This window comes from Diplotaxodon limnothrissa, linkage group LG1 (assembly GCF_057381915.1).
Source record: "Diplotaxodon limnothrissa isolate DT_005_m linkage group LG1, D_limnothrissa_male_GT1.1, whole genome shotgun sequence".
In the NCBI taxonomy this organism is placed as follows: domain Eukaryota; kingdom Metazoa; phylum Chordata; class Actinopteri; order Cichliformes; family Cichlidae; genus Diplotaxodon; species Diplotaxodon limnothrissa.
In genome coordinates this window covers 15,144,762-15,162,554 of record NC_140596.1, presented here as the reverse complement: position 1 = coordinate 15,162,554, position 17,793 = coordinate 15,144,762, and the positions used below count along the sequence as shown (strand labels likewise).

Here is a 17,793-nt window from a genome sequence, read left to right as displayed (position 1 = left end):
CGTCGCCGCCATTGCTGTGTGCATGGTCGGCCCCCTGACTGTGTTATGGACTAGTGAACAGTCGTGTTTTGGTTCTGGACTCTCGTGCTCCTGGTTTTTTGTGTTTCGGGCCCTCCTTCCTGGGCCCCCTCCGCCCGCCCTGGCTTGGTGCTTGTGCTTTTTGTTTGGGGCTGTCGGGAGCCAGCCCTTTGAGGGGGGGTACTGTCACGGTTCTGGGTCCGTTGGACCCAGTATTTTGAGTTTATTGTGTTTTGATTTTAGTTTGCATCAGGGATTGTGTTCTTGTTCTCTTGTCGTGTCTTGGTGATGATTATGATTTCTATTATTAGAGTTCCATGTTTCTGTTTATCTGGGTTTACGATGTGGGTTTAGTTTCATATGTCATTTCCTGTCTGTCTCTCAGTGTCAGGTCTGCGTCTTGGTGTGGTGTTCTCATTTCCTGTTTTATTGTGAAGGTCTGGGTCTCATGTGAGTGTGTTCAGTTTTACCTTTGTCTCGTCTTGTTGATTATTCCCAGCTGTGTCCACCACCTGTGTGTAATTCCCCTGTGGTTCTCTGTGTATTTAAGTCATGTCTTCCGTCATTGTTGTTGCTGGTCCGTCTGTGTATTCCACCCTGCCTCATCTGTGTATCTACTATGTCTCACCCGTGTGTTCTCCCTGCTGTCCATCATCATTCTCCTCTGGTCATTCTCATTAAGGTTTGTGTTCTGTAGTTTAGTTTATCCCAGTATAGTTTAGTTCTAGCTCCATTTGCCGTTTGTATTTACTTTCATGTTCAATAAACCACCTTCACACCTTCACGACTGCCTGCATTTGGATCCTCCTCTATTTTCCACACGGCTCACCTCACTCGCCGTGACAGTGACTCACATGGAGCTATAACTTTAGCTACAAATAAAAAACTACATACATGTTTAAGGTATAATCAGACGCATAAACTTAGAGCCCCCGAGAGCAGCCATTTGGCTTTTCTACCTTTAAAACCCGCCTTCCAGCCAAATGGCTGGTAGGTGTTTAGCTAGGCTTTAGCTTCAGCCAAGTGGAAGCTAAATTGTCTAGTCATTCATATGTAAATTAGGTTGTTACCTGAGAATTCTGGAGGGGAGTGGGGGTGTGTGAATGAGGGGGTGGGGGAGCTGCTAAAAGCTGTGAACTTCCTTTTGTGTTCGTCTTGATGCATTCTCAATCATCCAGGGAAATAAATCTCCAAAAGTCACCAACTTGGAGTGGTTAGTTTCCTGAGCCACAAGGAAACTTGGAGTGTTTCAGTTTGCCATCTTAGGGAGAAATCAACACACATGGGTGTATTTCCTTTGTTGCTGAGATTTATTGATAAAAACAGTACAAAAAACCAACCATTTGCACACATATTTACAAATAATAATAAAAAGTGAGTGAGTACATTTCAACATTTTCAGCAATCACTCACAATCCTGGCACTGCCATGGTATCTGTAGTCTGCATTTACCACATGTGTATCTGTAGCAGTGAACACATCGCACAGTGGCATGATTGTTCTTGCATTTGTGTTTGACCTGACACATGGCTCTTTTTCCAGGGCTAGGTGTGGAGGGTTGTGTCCAAAGCAACTGTTCTTTTCTTGCCTTCTTCCCAGCTTCCCAACACTACCAAAAGGAAGCCAAACACTGTCACCCTTTACAACAAAACAAAGTGTGGCGTAGATGTGATGGACCAGATGAGAGTTGGCTCACTCTCATGTAGCTGGGAAGAAGGCAAGAAAAGAACAGTTGCTTTGGACACAACCCTCCACACCTAGCCCTGGAAAAAGAGCCATGTGTCAGGTCAAACACAAATGCAAGAACAATCATGCCACTGTGCGATGTGTTCACTGCTACAGATACACATGTGGTAAATGCAGACTACAGATACCATGGCAGTGCCAGGATTGTGAGTGATTGCTGAAAATGTTGAAATGTACTCACTCACTTTTTATTATTATTTGTAAATATGTGTACAAATGGTTGGTTTTTTGTACTGTTTTTATCAATAAATCTCAGCAACAAATGAAATACACCCATGTGTGTTGATTTCTCCCTAAGATGGCAAACTGAAGCACTCCAAGTTGGTGACTTTTGGAGATTTATTTCCCTGGATGATTGAGAATGCATCAAGACGAACACAAAAGGAAGTTCACAGCTTTTAGCAGCTCCCCCACCCCCTCATTCACACACCCCCACTCCCCTCCAGAATTCCCAGATAACAACCTAATTTACATATGAATGACTAGACAATTTAGCTTCCACTTGGCTGAAGCTAAAGCCTAGCTAAAAGCCTACCAGCCATTTGGCTGGAAGGTGGGTTTTAAAGGTAGAAAGGTAGAAGGCTGGGCACTGCTGCTCTCGGGGGACTCTAAGTGATAATCAGGATGTGACAAGAAAACCAAAAGCTGGTAAAACTTCAACAGTTAACAAAAAAAACCCTCTGTAAAACAGACATTAGATACTCTGGACCAGGGACTCTAAAGAAGAAGCAAAATGAAACAAATTTGTCATCACAAAATTGGTAGTCCTGTAATTATGAAACAATAATTTTTCAAGAGGAAAAGCTATAAAAACATAAAAATACAATCAAAACAATTCCTAAATTTATGTTGTTGCATTAACTAAAACTGGTTAGTGGGCCAGATTGGAGTCTTCGCCAGGCCTAGTCTGATCCCCGGGCTGTATGTTTAACACCCTTGCTCTAGACACTAACCTGGCACATACCCAGGAACTTTTAAATTGCTAATAAAAAGACACATACATACATGCTCATCAGTTACCTGTAAATGTATATACGGTGGCATCTCCACTGTACACTACCTCCTCATGCGATGGGCACATGCTTCCCTTCAGCTGCTTGTTGTCAGTGTGTGCGTGACTGCGTGAGTCAAACATTTTGTAACTGTCATTACTTCTGTTTGTATGTGCAGACAGGTCCGCAGTGAGAGCTTCCTGCGTGATGCTGATGAACGGTGAGTATGTTGTGGATTGTGTCTCAGGGTGTGTGTGCGCAGACAGGACCCATGTGCACGCAGTCATAGATGGATCAAGGCCACAGGAGCCGCAGTAAGCTGTAGATGCTGCAGCCACAGGACACACAGCGCCCTGCAAACACTGGTGCTGCACAGAGAAAAAGGAGAGACAGACAGAATGAATGAAGGAGAAGAGAAAAGAAAACTTTGTTTAAGTGAACTAGAACAGAAACGTACCTCATGAAAGCTTACGATCCTCTTATTTGCTGTTATATTCTGAAGGAGAAAATCACTATATACAGCGTGTGTGTGTCTGTGTTGCATACATGGCTCTTAATGACATCATTAGAGCTAATGAGAGTTCCTACCCTTTGTCACTGCTTGCGTGTGTGTATGTGTGCATGCATGTGCCATCTCATGCTGGCTTAGGAACACACAAACGCCACAGGACCTCAGTTGATAAATGGAGGATGGGCCAGTCCCCAACTCCTGATGCGACAATGAGAGCAAGTTTGATAGACAAAAAACCCCAGAAATTCTGTCTAATGTCCACTGGGCTGCTGGAGATGATCAGCTCCTTCATGTAATTTCAGCCAATCTGCAAGGCTTTTAGCAAATGCTTAATTGGGGCATCTAATGTGTAGCAGTCTTATCCTCTCCATTTCCATTTCTATTTTTGGGTAGGTCAGTTTGTAAATGTGACACCTACAATTTTCAGATAATATAAGATCAATATTTAACGTTTTTGTTTATTTATGACATTATTTTCTACATGTGATCCTACAATTTCTCGTCCACTAATAAACTTTCAGAAGAAACACTACTTGAAGATGCTAAACACCTGAAACCTTTCAGTTCTCAGTCAACAAGGTCATGGTAGTTTTAAGAGCTTAAAAGGAGGCAACCTACAGAAGTCCACCTGCCATTTTTTCTAGCTCGCAATATCACACCTTAAATACTTGACAATCGAACTGCAGCGGTTTTTAAAAGAACTGACATCTTGTGTCAGCATGTGATTGTCAACTATTTCATACTTATCCAATCATTCAGTGATTACCTGTGGCTAAAGATCGACATATAAATGCTTCATCTTTAATAAAGGTGATCACTCAGAACCTGTTTTACACTCTTCCTTCTAAGGGGAAAGTGAACTTAAACCATTCAACCAGATCAGGTTTTTCCTTTATTTTGCTATCTGTAATACAGATGTAGAAAGAAATGGTCACAGCTGCCAAATACTGGTTGACTGAATGATCAGTGTGCTTCAGATTTCCCCGTCTAAGGTTAATGACGTGGAAAACAAGAAAACACACACTAAAAACACATTGTCTCACGTAATCACACACCTCTATTACCAGACCAGGCGTGGGTCTGTCTGCACACACATGTCGTCGGGGGTCAAAGCCAATCCCACTGCAGCATTCCTGATCCTGATGTATGACCTTTGAACCACAGCAGCGGAGTGTCACTGTGGCATTGCCAGCAGGGTGCATTGTGGGATATCCCTCATTGCCCACACAGCAAAGAGTTGTTGAAGAGCTTACATACTCGTGACCACAGCAGATGAAACCTGAAGCAAGAGAGAATATGCATCATGCCATTATTTTGTTCCACTTTCATTCTGATCTTAACATACCAGGAAATGATTTATCTTGGATCCACTTCACACTACAGTGTGCTGTGCAAATTTAGGTACTGAAAATATATATGGTGTGATAATTATTAATTTATTTATTTTTAATAAAACGACATTCCCACATTTCTTAAGTCTGAACAGCTGTTTAAGAAACATACAAATCCATCAAAGGTCTTCCCACACTCCCAGGATTCAGCTGGCCTCCTGGCATCGTCTCTGTGATTTATTGGATATTTCTCTTTATCTTTCTATATAACAGCTTTGCTGTGATGTCTGATGTCTAAAATCAGCTTTTCTGTTTTTCTATAACATAAAACACATTTTCTTTTCCTGGTCATCTATCACTCTACACTAAAAAGGATATTCTGTAATACTATTCGGGCTTCTTAGTTTTTTCATCTTTTCTGTCATCCTCTTCCCTCTGTAACCTTTCTTACTGCCTCAGTCCTCGTCCTTCCTCCTTTTCTAAACTCCCCTTTCCTTCACTCCTTAATCTATGTTTTCCGATATGAACAGAAAGAGTATTTAGGCTGCTCTGAATATTATTGTGCCTCTCTTCTTATCAACTCTTATCCACGTATCCTCTTCCTCTTTCCTCCATCCCCTCCTCCCCTGCATACTATTTCTCCTCTCTGAGCAGTAATATTCAGGCTATGCTGTCTAAAGACTGCAACGGGAAAGGAAGTGCGTTTTTCTGAGAGCTGCCATTTCTGACAGTGATAGGTGATGTCTGTCTGCCACCACTTCACCTTCAGCAGCAAGGTGACATTTAAAATGCATGCTATCACTCCATTTACCTGTAAATGTTTTGCAGCTGAATATCAAATTTCAAGTATGTTTCTTCACAATCTCCGGCACTTCACATTTCAAACTGAAATAACGTGAGTTGGTTTCGATGACAGACAAATTAAAACTTTGGCAGTACACGGAGATTCAAGGGAGAAATTCCTAGTGGAGCAAGAAATGATCCAATAAAAATAGCTTATGCTTGTTAAAGAATAGTTGGGATATTTAAAGACTAATGGTACATTGAAAACTCTCCTAATATTTCTTAACAAGATGTTTGTATTCCAATGTTGAAGCATAATTAGGAAGCCCAAAATTTTTGTTTTACTTAGAAAAGACACCAATGAGCACTGATAAGGGTTCTCTATGGTCTTTGTTAGACAGCAATGATAAAAAGATGACAGTCCGAGGGAGAGGTGGAGAATCTTGGTTGCTGTCTAACCCCTAAGCTCATGGGGTTCCTCCAAAACCGCCATCTTTTGATACTATAACAACTAAATCAACTTGTTTTGACTTGGCATACATAAATCATACAAATTGAAAATTACTGACACTTTCGTGGATCTGATGAATGTTAGGTCACGGAGAGGAGGGCAAACCCGACAGCAGCATGTAGGAGAGACGAACCTAACAGCAGCTGAGGATACCGGAGTGAATTTCCACTCTGCCTTTTTTCTAGTGGCCCTGATAACCATTCAGTCAACCTGGCTGCTTGGATGGATTAGCTTTAGACGATAGTTTAGACTGGCAAGCTCTGGCTTTGCAATGAATTAAAGGTTATAATAACGTCCCACTATAATGCTGAGTCAGTAACTCCCTGCTGTGAAGGAGCATTAGAAATACAAATGAGCAAAGGATGGCCAGGCTGACGAAAAAGATCTAACTGCAATGATAAAAAAATAGACCGATTTTAATCACAGTTTAATGAGAGCGCTCCCAAAGTAAAAGCGCCTAATTTTGAATTACAGAGCGATAGACCGGAAGAAGCCACAGTCTTACTGGTTATTTAGTTTATTGTGAAAATAATCTATATGTTATGAGGTATTTAGCAAATGTATCCTAACAGTTGATGACATGCTGATCTGTAGCTCTATCTACCCCCAGCTGTGATGCCCATTTTATTTGACAGCACACATTAAACACTAAGTCATTGCTTTGTAACACAGCTTCACTCTTTAATGGGAATGCAGCTTGTTGTGGAGTGATAAATAACTTATTATTTAACACTCTAATCAGCATTTACACTTTCAGCACATTAAATTCTGTTAATTTAAGCAATCAGTTCACTTAAAGGCCAAAAGTGCAGAATGGCACATATTTTCCATTGCGCCGCTGCAGTGCATTATATGCTCAAAGCATCCATCACAGGCACAATGTGACAGGAAAGCGCATGTGTATGTGATTGTGTGACATAAAAGCAGTCTGACGGCTAGTAACTCACTTAGCAGCGGCAGCTGTTGCGGAGCGGGGGCTTGGTGGCCAATTCCCCCAGCGCCTTACTTCAGCTTCAATGACGCGCAAATAAACAGCTCAACACTTTTCCAAAATAGCTTCTCTCTACTCATCCGTCGTCCTCTCAGCATCCTCACCTCTTCTCCTTCTTTCCATCCGGACGCCAGGCCCTCTGCATCTCACAGTTTTCAATCATTTGCTTTACTTATAGCTCCTCTGCAGCAATCGAACCGTCATTCTCTGCGTCATCGAACATGGTTCTGTTCAAACACATAAGTCTTTCACCTACTCTAAGAAATGCCATGTTTATCAGTTGTGACCTGAAGTTCAGGATTTACATCTTCTTCATCATCACTGATGAATTTCTTTTCCTGACCCCACATTCTGTCTAATCTTATATTACCTTTAATAATCTACCTTCTTTTTCTCTCTAAAGGTGAGCAAACTCCTGCACGAACTGCTGGTTTCCCCTGAATGTTCACATTTCTCTGGTCCTCATGCATGTACTTCCTTAACTTGCTACCTTTTCTCTTTATCATCTCCATGTCTTCCTCCTGTCTCTGCCTTCCTCTTACCCCATTTTCCTTGCACTATTACTCTATCACTCTCTCTGTATTCACACCGTTCATAGGTCTGAATCTCTTGTTTACTGTTCTGCAGCTAAACTTCACTATTGTATTATCATGCATTCAGCAGGAATTCAATCCCTGTCTCTATACGCGTTATCTGTGTATGGGTATGTGTGACATCCCTGTTCATTTGTGTTAACATTTGAAACGCACACCCCTATTTTCTCTTCCTCTCTATAAGCTGTGTGGGTTGTGTTTTTTTTTTTTTTTTGCATGGCTGTGTATGTGCAGACAACATTTTATCACACACCTCTTGTTTTCTCTCTTGCATCACAGAATGCTTCAGCCCTAATCTTCAGATTTACGCAGGATTTGCATACATTCGTTAATAGCGTCGGGAGCGCCGCGTCAACACAAGGTGCTTAGACAACGTGAATTATTATTAGGGTTTCAGTCATTCCACTTAATGATAAGTCAATATTTAGTCCTGCCAATGAACTACTGATAAAAATGTGTGTTGTGGATTAGGGTTATCCGAGCTCTCTAGGAGACCAAAACCCCTCTACAACTTTAAACAAACCAAACACTTTTAAATACCTGAATATATTACAAGGGGTTTGGCACAAAGTGCACAGCGAATGTACACATACACATATTTGTGTTTATGCACAACAGCACACACTTAAGCTGAAGCAGGTTTCATGGAGAAAAAAAATCGTGTGCTACTTAAAATTATAGATCATGACAGATACATACTGGCTACATGAAACTACAATAGGAAAACCACTGAAATATTTTAAAATATGTCTTTGATTTGAGATTTATTCTATTATGAAAGTAAGAGTAGAATAATCTTTCTTGTAGATTTAACCTGAGAAAACCAAAATCTTGACCACAAAGGTTTCCGGGATGTCCGAGGTGAGCATTCGCAGTTTTGTGACGTAATGCAACGAACAGTCCTTTTGGGGAGGCAGCTACTGCTGTTGGGTTGTTCCCCATGATGCCATGAGAAGGTTTTAGATGTATAGCATGAATAAAAAAAACCTTCTTAGCAGAGAACTGCAATACCACAAGATGATAGGTGATCTTCACTCCAATGGTTTTATATTTGTGGCTGATTTGAACACATTTATAGTTAGAAAGACAAATACTTTTAGAAATTTTTTATTTCTTGAATTTTAGGTGATGGTCGCACTAAAGGCAGAATTCGTTTTTTCTGACTTTACTAGGAAGCTACAAATATTTTTTAAAGTCATACTTGACTCAGCCTAATCCTTTGTGACATTATTATTTCAGTTTCTTCGGTCAGACTTTCTCTTGCTTATATACAGAAATGGAAGGGTAGCGAATACAATGGTAATTTTGCACTTGTATGCAGGGTAATAAGACTTAATCAAATATTAGTGGCAAAAAACAAATGCAGTAATTCAACACAAGCACCTTACTAGCTGCCAAACATGGTAATGGAGGGGTGATCGGGTGGGCTTGTTTTTCAGCCGTATGACGTAGACACCGTTCAGTCACTGAGTCGAACTCCTTTGTATACCAAAGTATTCTATAGTAAAATCTGCGACCATCTGACTGACGCCTAAAACCTGGATGGGTCATTCAACAGGACAATGATCCCAAGCACAGCACCAAGTATAAATTAGAAGGGTTAAAGAATCAAGTGCTTGCAATGGCGCAGCCCAAGTCCAGACCTGAACCTGATTCAAAATACTGTGGCGGGACCTTAAGTGATCTCTGCATTAAAAAATGCCTGCAAATGTCAATTAACTGAAGCACCATCATAAAGAAGGGTGGGCCAAAATTCGTCCAGAATGATGTGAAACACTGATTTAGTCATAAAGAAACCGTTAAATTCATGTTAATACCGCTGAAAGTGCAGGCTAGTGAATTGTGGGGTGAACTTAGTTTTTCACAGAACTGCACAGAGCCCTATGAAAACGTTCTCTTTCAGCTCTGTGCTGATCACAGTCAAAGAAAGAGCAACTCTTTCAACTTGAAATACAAAAAAACGTGTGTGTGTGTACTTTCTGCTCCATAGAGGCCAAACTATATGCCATGTCAAGAGATGAAATCACTGTGAATTGACTTTCTCACACAGTGCACAGTATTCCCCTGGAACGCACACATCTGGATGTTGAGGCAGCAAGCGTACACATAATCAAATCCACACACACACACATACTCTTTTCCCAGCTGACGGGATGTCCTCTTGCCTTTCCGACATCTTTCTTTTCTTTTTTTCTAATCTCAGCAATATTACCAGCTGGGCGTGTGCTTGTACATGCATCTTTGCATATAAACGCTTTAAGTGTTTGTGTGAGTGCTAAGCTCAAATGAATGGATTGCTAGTAGTTAAAATTTCAAAACCCAACAGGGATTCACTAAAGACTGAAACACAGGAAGCAGCTGTTCATGTGTGCTTAAACGATATGTCAGAAGGACACAGAATGAGATGAGGACTAGGAGACACCAACAACTAAAAGACTTAAACAGATTTACAACACAAAAAAGAACAACTAAATGATATGAAATGAGCAAGATTTTCTTTTTTGTATGCAGTGAGATCTTCTAAAATAAAACAAATTTCATGACAGAATCAGTAAATATAAAATTTTTGTTTGTATGGTTTAAAGTACATACTGATTACAACTAATGATAATTAATATCTATCCATTCCTCCGTTTTCTTCTGCTTAGACACCACTGGTCAATTTAAAATCCCCAGTTAAACTAACATGCATGACTCTGGACTATAAGAGGAAACTGGAGGAAGTATCTGGAGGAAACCTGTACACGGAGAATATGAAAACACCCCACAAGAGAGTCCTGATGGATTTGAATTACTCAATTACTTACTCTTACACCTCTTTGCCACCCACCCACCCACCTTTCTTTTTTTTTTTTTTTTAACTTTTCTTTTTTTTTTTATTATATCAAAGCCTTTCTACTAATCCACCAGTTTTCTCCTCAACTTCAATTCTAAGAATACACCAGCTCTGACTTCAGGAGTCGTTATGCCATTCCTGTGCTTGACTTCCTGCACTATTTACTTGCTCTGTGGAGCTTGATGTGTGCTACTTTAGGTGATACAGAGTGAAGAGCTCCTTCTGCGATGCTTCTGAAATACCCCTTGGTGTATCTACTGGAATCACAAGCACTGTGTTGAATGGATGCGATCTGCTGGCCAAAAAGTTTTCAGGATCTTTATGATACATAAAATAGCCCCCTTTAGAGTGGATGGGAAAAATATAAAGACATTCTCATTTTCCACAGCCTTCTAGTACATGCACCTATGGTATCATTTTGTAAATCACACAACGTCTTGTTCTCAAGTTATTGCATTCACAAGCTTTTCAGGAAACTTGACCTCTGGCCTGGACTGAGATTCAAACTCATCTGAGATTTTTAGTAGATGTGCATTACAGGGCAAACTCGGAAATGCCAATTTGCCTATTGGACTTGTTCAAGGTTATTCAAGGGTACTGATATAAAACTATTTTAAATGCAACGATGTCCATCTTTGTATCAGATAAGCATATTTAATTTCATACAATAGTAATCACTTCCTGTAAATGTAAATCTGCATGTGTGTGCATACTTTTAAATTACAACTTTAATGTATCCAAAACATGTAACAACAAGAGTAACACAAACAAAATATAATAACGCAAATACAACATAGACACAATCACACAAACACACGCACGCACACACACCTCATCTGTGTGCTGTGTTCCTGACAGCCTCTGGTTTTATTCTTGCCAGTCATTAAAGTAAACCTAATAGAAAAGCCATCATCATAAATACATTAACAGAGAGAGAAATGTCTTCCTGTGTTCAGAGAGTACTCGATCTTCTAAAGCAGCCAGACGCTGCTGTTTGGAATGCACTACCGTTGGCCATTTGCTACCCATCATTGATGAGGGGCTTTTGGCAATGATAAACACACATACACAAACCGAAATACATACACACAGAGAAAGTGATGAGAATCTCTTGGCATAAACAATCAAAGGACATGCAAAGAATCTATGCCTCTGTGCATAAAGATATATGTAAAAAAGCAACCACATGTTCACACAGATACAAAAACACTCAGCAACAGAGAAGAAGGAAAGGATGCATGCACTAAGTTGAAGTAATACACCTTGCACATTTGCACACACTTACACACACAAACGAATCCACTCTCACAACTCCACCAGGCTCAGAGTGAGCTAGCTTAACTACTGGGATAATTTCCCTCCAGCAAATGGTCACTGTGCCCTTGAAAAACATATTTGATTATTACTTTTTCTCCCCCTCCTCTTTTTTTCTTTTAGCATCATCACAGCCATTTTCATCACGCGCTCTGATGATGGCACGGCAAGGCGCGTTAAGATAACACCCCGGCACCGGCAGGCTTTTAACACTTAAACGGTGAAAAGGGATATTCAGATTTGTCCTTGAACGTCTGGATGGGGCCTGCTGGGCTGGGACAGAGGGAGGGAGTAAGAGAAGGAGTTAAAGAAATGCACACATTTTTTAAGATTCACTCACTTGCAGAAAAATTGAAGTGGGGAGGGCATTTATGGTAGCACCCACAGTGAGAGATGGATTTGATGGGGTTGAAGGGCAGATCTGGACATGATAATGAAAAAGTATAAAGGTTAAATGATAGAGCCCAGTGAGGCATGGGACTTAAGGAGAGTCAGGAACCAACGGGAGGCCAAAGACGCCAAACTCAGTTCCTTTAAACTCCATCTAATCTCACCTAAGTCTTAGCTAAACATCTTACATACAAACTCAGGAAAAGAAGAAAAGAGGAGCAAAGCTTAAAAGTTGGTCTCGAACCTGCAGCACAGGAGGAAATACTGTGGGAAAACTGAGGCTCTCTTGTCCAAAAACAAACAGTGTTTAATCTACTTGAAAGTGAAATGGAAGCTGTTTAAACAAACCAGCAGATTTGGAAGAGAAGGATTTAGCACAGAGACTTTGTGTTATTGTGTAACAACTCAGGACACTGAGGAAAGGATTATGGCCCATCACAATAATACATCAAACTACAAAATTGCCCAGAGTAGAAATTAGGCTGGCTGTTACTGATGGTATATACTGTAGGTGTATACTGTAAGTGTTATTTGAACAGATAGATAAAAAACAAACAAAAAAAAACAAAACAAGACGGACAATAAGCTCCAGTGGATCCACATTGGTGACAGACTGGATCTTCTCAACCACAAGAAACATTCCCACCACAAAACTAATGTACATTGAATCCAGAGAGTATTCACAGCACTTCACTTGTTTTTTTGTCATGTTACAGCCTTATTCCAAATAGGGTTAAACTTATTTTTCACCAAAACATTCTATACACAATACACCAAAAGAACAAAGTGAAACAAGTTTGCTTGAAATTCTTGAAAACGTATTAAAATTAAAAAACTAAGATAAAACGTACATATGTATTCACAGCCTTTGCATTTATACTCAGCTCAGCTCAAGCCCATTCATTTCCACAGATGCTCAGTCAGATATTTCTAGACCTTGACTGGAATCCACCTGTGGTAAATTCAGTTGACTAGACATGATTTGGAAAGCCACACACCAGTCTAACGTCCCATAGCTAACAGTGCATGTCAGAGTACAAACCAACCCATAAAGTCCAAGTACTGTAATTGTCTGTGGACCTTTGAGACAGGGACACAGATCTGGGCAAGGGTACGAAAAATATTCTGCAGAATTGAAGGTCTCAATGAGCACAGTGGGCTCCATCATCCCAACAGGACTTTTCCTTGAGCTGGCCTCCAGGCAAATCTGGAAAATTAGGGTAGAAGGGCCTTAGTCGGGGAGGTGACTAAAAACACGATGGTCACTTTAACCTCTTAAGACCCGAACTCTTCCATGGCATGCATTTTTAATTTCTCTTTGACATTTGGGCTGATTGGCACATAATGAATGTAAAAACAAAGAATTACCAGATTTTTTTTCACCTAATTTTTGTTTCTGAGAAAAATGAGATCCACATATGAGGATATTTGTTTAAAATTTCAATAGAGCAGTGGCAGTATAATGTCCTCGTAAGTGGATATCAGGCCCTTGTAGAGGCAAATGTAGTATTTTGGTCTAGACAGCCCAAAATGTGATGTCCACATCCAGGTCCTAGGAGGTTAAAAGAACCTTCCAATAGGACAACCTTTTCTGCAGCACTCAACCAATCAGGCCTCTATGGTAGAATGGTCAATGGAAGCCACTCCTCAGTAAAAGGCACATGACAGCCCACATGGAGTTTTCCAAAAGGACTCCAAGACCACAAGAAACAACATTTTCTGGTCTGATGTAATAAATAGGAAACCAGGTACCACTCATCACCTGGCTAGTATCATCCCTACAGTGAAACATGATGGTGGCAGCATCATGCTGTGGGGAGGTTTTTTGTCAGCAGGAGCTAGGAGACTGTAGCAATGTATTGTGAGTCATTCTTGCTATGACCTGATCTAGAGGAGTCTGGACCTTGGACTGGGGAAAGAGTTCATCTTCCAACAGGACAAAGACCCTAAGCACATAGCCAAGGAGTGGCTTTGGGACAATTTAGTGGCCCAGCCAGCACAAAGACTTGAACCCAACTGAACATCTCTAGAGAGGTCTAAAAATGTCCATGCACTGATGCTCCCCATCCCAACTGATCAGTAGGGATGGGCACTGGTTCTGACATAAACGGTAGTAATCAGACCGAAAAGCAGCGCACATTTCGGTGCTTTATTTCGGTGCTTTATTTCGGTGCTTTTTTTTTCTGAGACGTCATACACTTTGGATTCTAGCCAATCATTTTACGTTTCTGAGGATAGTAAGCGGGTCCAGGTATGTACGTTCTTTTAGAGCAGAGCTACAGATTAAAAATGCCCAAGGTGAAGCGGTCAAAGTCTGGCTGTACTTCACAGCAAAAACTCAGCAGCCTGCAACAAGTGCTTTAACGCGATACTGTGCAAAGGAGGTAACACCTGGAATCTGATGAAACACCTGGCAACGTATAGCATTTTGTTAAAAACCGAAAAATGTGCCGTATTTGATAGCTTGCTGCGAGACCTCACACCGAGCACATCTACTGCGGGTGTGCTGCCTGTTATCGGACCCGGAGTTAGCAACATCCCCCAAAAACCCGAAGATTAGAGTCCTGGCCCCTAGCCCTGCCAGTGTAGCAGAAATGATGAAGGATGATGATGGCAGCAGCAGCCGTTCTTCTCTGTGTGAGTAGCTTAATATTGTTCGTGTGTAATTTACGTTGAGTACACTAACCACGTTATTAAATTAATGCATGTAAGGTGAACTAGCAAACACTGTCGTAGTTACATGCGGCTGTCTTCTTGTTTGATGGCAGATACTCCCTTCACCCTGGCCAAAAAGGCTGAAATGACCAAAGAAAAAGAGGGAAACAGCTAAACATGAGAGGTTTTTGGACAAAGTTTGTGTTTTTTCCATTGTTTAAGCACTGCTTCCAGCCAAGAGTGATGCCATAAATCCCCTATAGCTGCAGAAAAGGCTAACATTGTTATCTTTTTACAAAAAAAAACAGCTGAACATGAGAGGTTTTTGGACCAATTTTGTGTTCTTCATTCTTTAAGCACCGTTTCGAGCACCGTTTAAGCACCGGCACCGTTTCAAAAGTACCGGTTTGGTACTGGTATCGGATAAAACCTAAACGATACCTATCCCTACTGATGAGTTCTGGAAATGGGAGAAACTACAATATATATATATTTTTTTAATTTTTTTAATACATTTGCAATAATTTTAAGCAAACTTTTTTCACTTTGTCAATATGGGGTATTGTGTGAAGAATTATGAGGTCAAAATTAATTTGATGTTTTTAGAAATAAGGGTGGATTATGACAAAATACGGAATGTCAAGTATTGTGAATACATTCCAGATGTGCTATTATTATCATAGTCATAAGCTGGAAAAAGAATATTAGTATATAATAATTTGATAGTAACACTAGAGAGGAGCTTGAGTTGGAAAACAAACAAACAAACAAACAAACAAACAAACAAACAAACAAACAAGTAAACAAAAACACATGCAAGTCACTGCAGCTTTAAAACATTTCAGTATGAGCCACTGAAATAATAAATAATGATACCCAAGCGGAAATGAGTGGAAGACAATTCAGAAAATGAAAGTAAGACTGATGCCAAATCTTTTACTGCAGGACAACCAGAAAGAAAGACTGAACCCTGCTCACTGATGTGTGTTGTTGTGTTGATTTCTTGTGTTTGAGAAGGGTTGGATGAGGTAAGTTTCTGACCCACTTCAATTTCATTTGATTTACACTGGGAGCTTTCCCATTTTAAATCAAATAGTCCAGCCCAAAGCACATGTGTCCATGTGTATATTTTTGGATGAATGTGCAAGCACATGCAACTCTGTGTGTCATCACATGCAAGTTTTTATACAGGTGTGTGTGTACTGATGCTTGATTGTTGCTGTGTTTGTGTTTGAATGCTTGTGTGTTTATCTACGTGTGCACATGTGCACACAAGCCGGTACACGTATCCGTTGCCAGACGGCTGTCTCCTGGCATTGCTGTTCCCCTGCAGTGTGTGTGTATGGTTGTTGACAGTGTGGACGGTAATGTGTGATAGATCGCACTTCAGGGACCCCATAATCACATCAGCCTAACCTAGTCTATCAGCTGGGCACAATGGGATACCCTTCACTCCTCCTTTAATCTGCTCCATCTAGCTCTTCACCACTCCTCTGGGGGGTTTTTCCTTGTACTTTCTCTATTACTCACTTCCGATCTTTTTTGTGTGTTTGCATTTAACTCAGTATTTTTTATTCTTTAATACTTTCTCCTTCTCTTACATTTCTTTCTGCATCAGTTGTTTAATTTGACATTTTTTCATTCAATGCAAGTGTTTATACCAAAATGTTATACAATATAGAGTTAGTTACTTTTTGTTTCTCACTCACTTTAAAAAAGTGACCTGCATATATTCTGATGTTGTTAGTTTCTCTGATTCCGTCTTTCCATTTCTCTGTCTTTTACACATTAATTTGTCTCTCTGCATCATTAAAAATAGCAAACCTTGCACTCAATGAGAAAGAGAAATGAGAGTGTGTGGTGCCAAGGTTAAGTAGCCTATCCTATAATAGTGTTGCTGTGCGCATGTTGTGTGTGACTGTCTTGAAACAGACGTGTGGGGTCGAGGTTGCATAGCTGGCCCCAGGGCTCCCCGACAGCGCAATGCACCCGGCAAATGGCCCTTAGCCTTGCTAGCGCCGCTAGCCCTACGATCCATCATACCATATGTTCTCAATGGGGAAGCTAACGCTAATGACTGATGAGTGGATGGGAAGGGGGCACATAAAGGAAGGGAGGGGAGAGAGGAGGAAAAGTTAGAAGAAAACGTGGTAAGAGAATAAAAAGGAAGAGCAAGAGACCAGAGGATGAAGCAGAAGAGTTTGGGGAAACGAGTTGAGTAAAACAAGATGACAGAGTTGGAGAGGAGATGAGAAATAAGAGAAGATGGAGAGGAAGAAGAGGTAGGGAGCATATGCACTCCTTGGGAGGCCTCCTCAAATGAAGGATGACCATATAGCCTGCTCAGCTGGAAGAGATAACAGAGGATCCAGTGGAGGAGAAGAAAAGAAAGATGAGACAAAATGGGCAATGGCATGATGAGGTGGAATATAATAATATATGTTAAATTACAAAGGATTACTAGGAAGAAAGTTAACACTTAACAACTTTCCAAAAGAGTCTTACTGACAATCAATAAAAACTACAGGTTGGGGGTAAAAATAAAAAAAAAAGAACAGCCAAGAAAGAAAAATAACTCTTTTCTATTAATTTTTTTAATCAGCAATTTATATATTTCTGCGTAAGTAGAGCTTTTGTGTGTGAGTGTGTGTATGGATAGGCTAACAGAGTACTATAGGCCAGCCCATATGGGGCCATTGTTTATGTGTGATGAATAGAGTCCACGTGTTTTTCTCTGGCACTCAACACTCAAGCAAACCCTGCCGAGAGCACCCTGTTGACTCTGTGTGTGTGTATGGGGGGCGCCTGAAAAACGTCTAAATGTGTAAAAGTGTGTGCGTATGAGAGAGAATGAGTGTGTATTTCTCCTGCTGTGTGCTTGGCAGTGCCCTCAACGGTGCCATCCTGAGTGTGTTTCATCATCATCTGCCATGACAAAGATGTCTAATGGCACACACATTTACACACACCAACACACCGACACACGCGCACAGTCCCATCTGTGCCATGGTATCCGGGTGCTTTGGGACACTGCGGGAGAGAAAGAAAGGGAAACGACCCTACGTTCCTGCACCATGTGTCTATCTCTCAACCTTTTTCTTCTGCTCAACTCTCCTGTCGCT

At 40.8% G+C, this 17,793-nt stretch overlaps 1 protein-coding gene across 1 annotated transcript in view; it reads right to left on the bottom strand.

Moving 5' to 3' along the window:
* The window catches only part of ush2a (Usher syndrome 2A (autosomal recessive, mild)), a 237,806-nt gene that overhangs the window by 54,251 nt on the left and 165,762 nt on the right, over window positions 1–17,793 (bottom strand). Inside the window, exons 62-63 of the mRNA XM_085369549.1 lie at window positions 4,323–4,546; window positions 2,785–3,124 (exon numbers count right to left, since the gene is read on the bottom strand). Coding sequence (XP_085225675.1) covers window positions 2,785–3,124; window positions 4,323–4,546 — 564 coding nt within the window. The remainder of the gene's footprint in view (window positions 1–2,784; window positions 3,125–4,322; window positions 4,547–17,793) is intronic.